Source organism: Pteropus medius, unplaced genomic scaffold, assembly GCF_902729225.1.
Source record: "Pteropus medius unplaced genomic scaffold, Ma_sr-lr_union100, whole genome shotgun sequence".
NCBI lineage: Eukaryota > Metazoa > Chordata > Mammalia > Chiroptera > Pteropodidae > Pteropus > Pteropus medius.
In genome coordinates this window covers 4,197,801-4,207,475 of record NW_024350926.1, presented here as the reverse complement: position 1 = coordinate 4,207,475, position 9,675 = coordinate 4,197,801, and the positions used below count along the sequence as shown (strand labels likewise).

Here is a 9,675-nt window from a genome sequence, read left to right as displayed (position 1 = left end):
CATTCGCTTCTTACAGTTTTCTGCTCCTTTGGCTTCTGTGACACTTAGCCTTTTCTGATTCGTCACACACCTCTCTGCCGTTGCTTCCACCCCCTCCTTAGCTTTCCCTCTCTCCTTCTCTCAGATCATGGTGTTCCCAGGGTCCTGACGTTGGCCTGCCTCTCCTCGGTTTGCATGATCTTCCTTATTCGCCTCATGCCACCGCTAGGCTCTTGATTCCTAACCCACATCCCCAGTCCAAACTTCCTGCGTGTCATACATCAAATGATTTATGGGGCATGTACATTTGGATGTCCCAAAGGCATTTCAAAGTCAACATATCTAAAACGAGAACCGTCTTTCCCCTAAGAGTGTATTTCTCCTCTTGTGTTTTTAGTGGACCTCATCCACTCAGTCACCCGGGTGTGAAACTTGAGACTTCCTACATTGGCCCATGTTTCACGCCACAGATGACATCGGTTTCCCAGCCTGGCCACTTCTACCCTCTCAATGTGTTTTCATTCAGCTTCCTGCTCTCCGTGCCCCCTGTAACTTACCGTCTCACCTCATTTTGCTCAGCGATTGCTTCCTAACTTGTCTCAGCGCCCTCACTGTGGCCTTCATTCACCCGCCACTGCCAGAAACAAGTGAGCAAGTCAGAATGCCACTGGCCCTTAAGTGCTGACAGCACATGACCCGTGAAGCCCTTGCTGACCTTTGCTGCTCTTTCGCTCCTGCAGCCCAGTCCTCTGCCCCATCCCTGCGTCTCCCTGCAGCTCTCCTCTCTCTCCCTATCCACTCGCAGCTCCTGGCCCCTGTGCTTTTGCACATGCCTTTCCTTCTGCCTGGACATGATTTAATAGGTTGATGGATATTAGGTTCTCCGGTGGCAGCCTGTATAGAAATTCCCGTGTTGTTTTAGGCTCCTTACAGGGGGCTGTTTCTTCCATAAGATAGCGGCGTGTTGGCGGGGAGATCCTGTCCTGCTCATCTTCGATCCCCAGAACCTACTATGGTCCCTGAGACAATGTGGGTGCCCACGAAGAGAAATGCCTTCTTTATTCAGAACGGGCTCTCTGCCTCAGCAGCTGACTCTTTTAGAGACTGCTCCCTGCAGGCTTCAGTGCTCCTTGCCCTCTCCCGCCGCACAGGTGAAGGGCAGCTGGGTGGCTCACCGCCTTGGGGCTGGGCTGGGCTGGGCTGGGCTGGGCGGCTGCTGCTGCCCGCGCGCCTGCGCCCTCTGCTGCTCCCGCTCCCGGCGCGTCTCTGTGCGCGTGTGTCTGTTTGGAGAGGAAGAGAGGCTTGGGTGACAGGCGAGGCGTGGGGGAAGAGTTCAGCCTGAGTCACAGTCTCATTCACTGATTTCTCCACCGCTGGACGGAGGCTGCCTGGCCAGGCGGCTCCCAACTAGTCCCGCACCCGCACAGTCTGCACCTCCCGCGGCTCCACTCTCAGCCGGCCAGACTGACGGACCGACTCACGAGTGAGTAGCCGCGGCTTGTGCGCGCCGGCGGCCGGCGAGCGGTCCCTGGAGGTCCTGTCTCCCCGCCAGCCCCCTCCATGGGCCGTGTGTGCGCGCGTGTGTGTGCGTGTGTGTGTGTGTGTGTGTGTGTGCGCGCGCGCACAGGGGTATCCCTGGGATTCCACGCCGGCCGGAGAGCCCCCTGCCGGGATCCGTGTGTCCACCAGAGTCTCCGCTGCGGTGTGTGCGCGCGCCCGGGCAGGGGCTCGGACGCCCCCAGCCCGGTAGGGTGCTCACCGGGATTCCCCCGCTCGGTGTGCGGCCGCTGGGGGGGGGGTTCCCCGGGAAGGCGCGGGGGCCAGGAGGCGGCGGGGAAGCCCGGCTGGGAGCAGTCGGCAGGCGCGGGAATCTAGCAGCGGCTCTCGCCCGCAGAGCCGAGGAAGACGCCGGAGCAGCCGCGCCTGGCTGCCCAGCCTCTCCGCCTCTCTCTCCCTTCCCAGTCCTCCTCTCCTTGCTCAGCGGCATCACAAAAGCGCGCCGCAGAATGAAACCCAGTGCAGCGCAGCCCTGCTCCGCTCTCCCACCTGGGGCACGTCGCCCCCGGGCCGGAGCGGTGGAGCGGGAGTCCCCGAGATGAGGGCCGGGGACTTACCCCGGGACACACCTGTTTTCGGCTTTCCCTGAATTCAGCCTGGTGCGGGATTCCGCCAGGGGTTCCGACACTTTCGAGCCGGTGTGTGTGTGCGTGTGTGTGTGCACGCGTGCGTGCACACACGCACGCACCCCCAGCCCACGCTCGCGGGGTGCGCTCGATGCGAAGAGCACACCTCTCTGCCGGCCCCCTGGAGCCCGGACCGCTCCGCGGGCTCCCGCGCGCTCTTTGACAGCGTGCCCGCATCTCTTTGTTTGGTCGTGGCTTCCCCACCCCTCTGCAGAGCAAATTGATTTTCGGTTTCGCTTGACACTGCGCGCTGGCACTTAGTGTGGGAGCGTGGGCCGAGGCCTGAAATGCTCCTGGCGTTTGTAACCGAATAGTTCTTTCGGGCGGGGGGTTATTTTTAGTGCTGGGAATGAAGAGGCAAGCACGTTGACCTTTTCGCGGCTGCCTTGGGCTTTGAATACGTATCTCTATTTGATGGAGCAGACGGATTCACATCTAGTCGTGCACACGTGCCTTCGCACAAGTGTGTACACACATTTCTACACACGTAGCTTTCCGCCTTTTTTTTCTTTTCGGTTTGAAAATTGGGACCGGGAATGCTTTGTGTTTGTTAAAAAAAAACAACAAACTTTCCTTTGTTCTTTTGGGCATTTTCTATTTTGAGTAATGGAGTAGGAGTACCGAGAGGTTGCAATTAGTTCACTCAAATAAAAGACACTGCCTCTGAGTCAGAGCTACCAGGTTGATAATTATTAACATATAAAAAAGCAGATGCTTCGTTTAAGGCACAAGGGGCGGGGCGGGGTAGGTCCGAGGTAGACAATGAGGGAGAGTGTCTGCCGACCGCCTGCTGCTTATTGTTTGCGCACGAAAGGCTGCAGCCTGCAGCCTCTTTCTCCTCTGGGGCTTCGCTCCTCGTTGTCCTTAGGTCCCACTAGGGACCGTGCAAGTCACCCAGCGCTGGCCCCCGGAGCGCCGTGATGCCAGCCCCAGCTGCAGCCGCCTTTCACTGATAGCCCTTTCTCTGCTTTGCAGGTTGGCATCTTTGCGCCTGAGGGTGTCGCGAGCCCAGGCGGTGAGGACAGGACGCCTCTGGCCCAGCGAGCCGGGCGGCATGCGGCGTGGACATCAGTGCTAAGTGCCCCCACGCTGGGCACGGGGCGTTCTCGCTCCGGGCGGTGGGCCCAGCGGCGGCGGTGGCGGCGGAGGGGATGCACCCGGGACGCGCAAGGCTTCTGCGAGCTACCGCCCCCAGGTGGACCCCGAGCGGGGCTCATCGCAGGACTGCGAGGACCCCTGCCCCCCGGGGCACGAGGCTGCGGAACCTCGGGGTCGCATCTGCGATCAGGATGCCCTGGGCGCCTCCGCGCTGGTGAGGATGTCCTGCTGCGCGACTCTGTATCCCCCAGCCCCCGTCCCTGGTGGACACGACTGCGCGGGCCCGGCTTTGGCCCCTCGTGCCGGTGGATGAAAAGCACCGGAGTCCTCGAGTGCTATCGGCGATTGTATCCGAATTCTAAGAGCCATGGACGAAGGCGCTGGGCTGCAGCCCCTGGCGGGAGAGCAGCTGGAAGCCCGGGCCGCAGTAGGAGCTGTCCAACAGGAGTCCGAGCCGGAGACCTTTAGGTCGAAGAGTTTACCCGTCCTGAACAGAGCCTCCTGTCGGCCAGATCTCAGTTCCGTGAGTGTAGGCGCCAAGCCAGGCTGTACAGATTCTTTGGGCCACCAGGAGTTGAAACAAGGCCTGAGCCAATTGGCCCCCAGCCCCTCTGCCCCGTCCACTTCGGCAGAGATGGCGGGGCTTGCGGACTGTAACCACAGGGTGGACGTCGGCAAAACCATGTCTGTGTCCTCCACTTTGGCCATGCTCCAGGGGAGAAGGTGCCTCTATGTGGTCCTCACCGATTCTCGTTGCTTCCTGGTGTGCATGTGCTTCCTGACCTTCATCCAGGCCTTAATGGTCTCCGGGTACCTGAGCAGCGTCATCACCACCATAGAAAGGCGCTACAGTCTGAAGAGTTCCGAGTCGGGGCTGCTGGTGAGCTGCTTTGACATCGGCAGCCTGGTGGTGGTGGTGTTCGTCAGCTACTTCGGTGGCCGGGGTCGGCGGCCCCTGTGGCTGGCCGTGGGTGGACTTCTCATCGCGGCCGGCGCTGCGCTCTTCGCCTTACCTCACTTCATCTCGCCTCCCTACCAGATCCAAGAGTTGAACGCCTCTGCCTCCAACGAGGGCCTGTGTCAGAATGGAAACTCCACCGTGACCTTGGAGCCTCCCCCCTGCCTGAAGGATGCGGGAGGAAATAATCACTGGGTCTATGTGGCTTTATTCATCTGTGCCCAGATTCTCGTGGGAATGGGCTCCACACCTATTTATACCCTGGGACCAACCTACTTGGATGACAATGTCAAGAAAGAAAACGCATCTCTGTACCTAGGTAAGACTGTTCTGTTCTCTCAAATAAGCTCGAAGTCAATCAAAAGGAAACACTTTCTTTCACATTTTCCTGGAAATTAGATATAGGTATGTATGTATATATGTATATCGTATTACTTATATATTATAAGCATTGAGTTTTGGTTTATTTATGTTTTTATGTTTTGGCTTTAGGGTGGTGTGTTTTACTTCAGGAGAGAATCAAATAGTTGAGAGCTCTCTGAACTAATTTTCAGACTCACAGTTCACACTCTTTTCCCAAGTAATATAAACTTTTGACTATAAGATAATGCTTCTTTCTCTCTCGCCACTTGTCTTTGGAAAAGCTCTAATTTATCAGGTTTATCTTCTAATAGCTTTCCTTCTAGAAAGGTTCTGGAAGGAATAGAAGTAGCTGGTATGTAGAGTGAAGTTTTGGATTATTTGGTGCTTTCATCTGCTGTGGCGGAGTATCCAGGCTACATAAAACATGCTTTATTGCCTCCATACCTGTATTTCTTACATATTTCCTGCATCACTTAAAAAAAAAAAAGTGATACCATTACAACTAGGTTATCTTTATGTAGAAGCAACATTACATGTTGTAAAGCTGTTCCAAAGCTATTTTTATTGCTGGTTGAAGACCCTCAATTACATGAACTTGGGAGCAGAATCCATTATTATTTTCTGAAAAGCAGTGGCTCCTGGATTTGCTGAGTTGAATTGGGTGAATCAGCTCTGTTGGATAGGGGGTGTTTGGGTTAAGTACAGGGTGCTCATGTGAGGCCCGGCAGCCACTGCAGCAGAAAGAAAATGTAGTTCCTAGAAACATGTGTGATGGTCAGCTCCTCCCTGGAATAACCACCCCTTCAACACTGGACTTCTAAGAGATGGATTTGAACTCTTGAAAAGGATGAATAGCAGTCATACTGGATGTGATCGATATTTGGTTTTCTGTATTTCTTTATTGGAATTCAACTAAAAGAAGATGAAATGTTTTAATTATAAAAAAAATCGTAAGTAAGTGAATATGTGCATTTATCATGTGCTGATAGGATCCTTGGTGTGGGAAGAAGGTTTCAAAGGACAGGGAAAATGATACCCCATTAAGAGGGCTGTGCCTTTTCTTTAGTACCACTTCTGTCCCTAGGATCTGTTATGGAGGGTGTCTGAGTCACTCATAGTCCCTTGTAACTGGCCCACATGCATTAGCACAAGAGTTTTCTAATTCATTTTTTATTACTAAATGCAAGAGAAAGAAACTTTCACTTATGGCAGAGATGATTAGTTTGCTCATTACTTTGCATCTATGTTTTCTAGCATTTATTATGACAAACTTTAAAGCATGCAAAAAATAGAAGCAATAGTACAATGTACACCAGTATATCCGCCACCTAGACTTAAGAATCGTTCATTTCTCATTTTTGCTTTATGAACCAGCTTGTGTGTGTGTGTGTGTGTGTGTGTGTGTGTGTGTGTGTGTGTGTGTGTGTGTTTTGGGTGTGGAGGCTAGGCCCTTTGGAAGTAATTGCAGACACTGCTAGGCTTCAGCAGATAGATTCTAAAACGAAAGACTTTCTTTTACGTGGCTGCAGTTTTAACATTCTAAGAAAGTTAATAACCATTCCCTAATATCATCAGCTATCCAGTTCATATTCAAATATTCTCAATTGTCCCTCATAGTCTTTTACATATTTTTTTTTTTCAAACCAGATGCCAATCAGGATTCACTCACACACTGCATTTGGCTTTTTAGCATTTTATAATCTAGAACCAGTGCCTCCACTTTTTATTTTTTTTTTGATCTATCACATAGGCTTTTGAAGGGACAAGGCTAGTTGATTTGTGGAACGTCCATATTCTCGATTTATCTGATTATTTCCTCATGGTGTCGCCCGGTCCCTCCATTCCCTACATTTCTTGAATACTGGAGGTTCAGTCTACAGGTTTGATTAGACTCAGAGAAAACATTTTTGGTCGGAACGCTTCACGGGCGATGCTACGTGTTTTGCATTACATGCATCTGGTCATTCATTAGCGCTGCTAAGTTGGTGGGTGATGGGTCTTTCCATTGTAATGATACATTTCTCCCTCCGAAACAGTAAGTAATCTTTAAAGTGATACTTTGACTCCGGGAATATCTCTATTGTTTTTCATATTCTTGCTGGTCTTTACCTCCTTTTACTTTGAAAACTGGGATCTCACTTCCATCTCACTTCTGGATATGATTGACACAAATTTGTTTCATCAAAAACACAGGCAGAGCCTTACACAAAGGGACAACATCCACTAGCAAGAGCCCCGAGATTGTGCTTTTGTGGTAGTGGTCGCCCACCGAGAAGATAAACAGCAAAATACATGTTAAGTCCATATTCTGTGCTGGGCACTGTGCTGCTTCTGGAAAGACTCAAAATGAGACGTATTTCCAGTGCCCGAGGAGCTTTCAGTGTAATGAGGAAGTATGACCAGTTCACGGTAGAAGTGTGAAGTGATGTGTGCAGGGCGGGTAGGAAAGTTATACAAATGGTATTTGTTTCCCTCGCCTCTTCTCTTAGATATTGACTAATAATTTTTTTTTTGAAAAAAAAAAATTGATGAATGCCTTAGGACACATTCTTTGGGAAACTCATGAGAATTCTACTTCATATTAAATGAGTCTCAGTAAGAGCTCCAGTGGTTTGGGTACCAGGAATCTTCCGTGGATTATTGTATTTCGTGTTCCCCGTGGCCTTATGATATGGGCGCTGTTTTCCCTGTTTTATGGGTGGGGAAACTGAAACTCAGCTAGTTTCAGTGATTGCTTACGGGCTTCAAACTCACGCCTGTCTGATCCCAGAACCCCTGGGCTCCCGTCCACACTGCGTGTTCTTCAGCAAGGAGCGCTCAGACCCGACTAGAAGCAAGGCTGTGCCATGTGCACCAGAGTTCTGTGATGGCTGCAGAAGGATGCAGACCTGACTCGAAGCCATCGAAATGAGATCATTCTCTAAACCTTTTAAAGCAGATTTTATGGGTTACCTCTGTACAAATTCAAGTAAGAGAGAATACTATGTTCTTAGAAGTTGAGTGGTGTTAACCTATTACGATGTGGGATTTTTTCCCTAATAAATAAATGGTTAAGTATTTTTGTTACTTTTCACAAAACCGTGTTTCTAGATTACCCTTTTTACTCTCTACCCTTTTCTTAACCTTTATGTCAGTCTCTCTGACTTCTCAGGTTAGAAAGCAGGTAGCAGGTTAGTAACTGCAGGAGGGAACAAATATCGCGATTAATGTTAAAATCATTGAAATGGAATGTAAATGTAGGTTTTAATCTTTTGCAAGTGTGATGTTAGCATTCTGGCAGCTTTAACCATAGAAGGATGTGGGCATAGATGAGATATAGCACCCTTTATACCCACTAAATGCTCTAACTCCTGTGAAGAGAGGGGTTCATCGTGGACCTGGAGCACAGAGAAAACTTTGGGGACTAAGAAGAAAGGTTAACAATGAGACCGTGATTTGTAATTGTATCTCAAGGAGCGAGAGAAAATGTAATAGTTTGGGGATAAGAAATTCATGAATCAACAGGAAAACAAAATAGAGTGGCTAAACCGGGTAGAAAAAGTGGTGGTGGGGGGAAAGGGTGCATTTGTAGACTAGAAAGCCCCAACTTCGACGGGGCGATATTCCGAATACGTAACAATTGGCATGTGCCGGCCATGGGCCAAGCGGTGCAGGGCGGGCCCATTCCAGCTCCCTGGGGTGCCAGCCCTGACTCCACCCACAGGGAAGGGCCCGAATTGGCCCAGTGCCTTAGAAAGAGCACAGGGCAAGGACGTGGAACTCTGTATTTTAGTCTGACTCTGCCAATGTCCGATCGTGAGACTCCGGACAAACCCTTTACCTTCTTCCAGCCTCTCTTTCTACGTGGAGGTTATTACAGTTCTTTCCCTCCCTGCACTATTTTGTGTACAAAATGGAATGATGTGTGTGGCCCGCTGTAAGAGGCGGCACTTTGCTCTGTGAAAGCGGAATTAAAACCCATCGTAGAGTGTGGGCAAAGCAGGGAGGAAGAGGCATTTCACCCATAATGTCTGAATATCCTTAAGCATACCTTTTTATGCTTGGAGAAAAGGAAAGAAGCATTGTATAGGATAGTAAAATATGGTGTGGGAAATCCCTCCTTAGAAACGTTGATCGGCGTCACAGCAAGGCTATGTTCTCATTCATTGAACTTTCTGAGAAGCCCAGGTTTTATCGCCAGAGCTTTCTGCATGTCAACCTTTGACGACCGTCTTTCTTTAATGTATGAACATTTACGTAATGTGCACTGGTGCCTTGCGTAAGATGACAGAAGCTCTTTCGAAGTCTGAGTGGCTCTCTGGTGTTCTCTTTCCATCTGTGTCTTCATTTGACCACACAGACTGCGGCAGGACATTTGGTGAATAAGAGCTGGTCCTAGGAAGTGCTCAGAAGTAATTATTATTGTTTTAAATTCCTGGTGGCTTCTCCATTTTCTTTTCTTTTTTTTTACATTTGTCAGTCTTTTAAAAGTAGAATGAGCTTGAAATTAGTTGAGTTCTAGCTCATCCAGATTTCATAGTAATATAAACATATGTGTATAGGTCTGTGTATACACATATGCTTATATTCATGTTTTTTGTGTTCTTTCTTACATATATTACTTTAAGTATGAAAACTTTAAAACATCTTATAATTGGGAAAAAGAAGTCATTTCCTAGAAATGTATAGAAAAATCTTTATCAGTTTTTAGCGATGGTATATAGAGCAATCTATGTCTCTCTATAAGATTTTATTTATAGTAATAAAAACAAAGAAAGATAAATGTACAAATCTTTCAATTCAGTGTCCTCTAGAAGCACAAAATCAAGTGTATCTGTGGCTTTGACAAGTTAGGGGTTTATTTATTTTGAGCAGCAGGCCGGCTGGGGTAGGCGATCAGGGGCTGGCACAGCCTTCGGTGGTGCCTGCTTCCTTTCTCTTCCTGCTGGGCCCTTCTTAGCTGCACCTCAGGCATTGTGGAGTGGAGGAGGCAGCATTCACTCACTCTCAAGGATGTCCCATTGACCGGAAAGGAGTCCCCTGGCCTTTTCTAGCTAACGTGAGTTTGCGGAAGGCAAGTTTTTCCAGTCTGTATGAATCATGAATAAATAATTC

At 49.6% G+C, this 9,675-nt stretch overlaps 1 protein-coding gene across 3 annotated transcripts in view; it reads left to right on the top strand.

The window, feature by feature from the left end:
* Positions 1-1,146: 1,146 nt before the first annotated feature.
* SLCO5A1 (solute carrier organic anion transporter family member 5A1) overlaps positions 1,147-9,675 on the top strand; it is a 108,874-nt gene continuing 100,345 nt past the window's right edge. The window contains exons 1-3 of one of the 3 annotated variants that reach the window (XM_039841824.1): positions 1,149-1,462; positions 3,138-4,140; positions 4,300-4,537. In XM_039841824.1, the coding sequence (XP_039697758.1) occupies positions 3,628-4,140; positions 4,300-4,537 (751 nt within the window). In that variant the 5' untranslated portion in view covers positions 1,149-1,462; positions 3,138-3,627. Of the gene's footprint in view, positions 1,463-3,137; positions 4,538-9,675 lie in introns of all 3 variants that reach the window. The other 2 variants (XM_039841827.1, XM_039841823.1) reach the window with 2 other exon arrangements.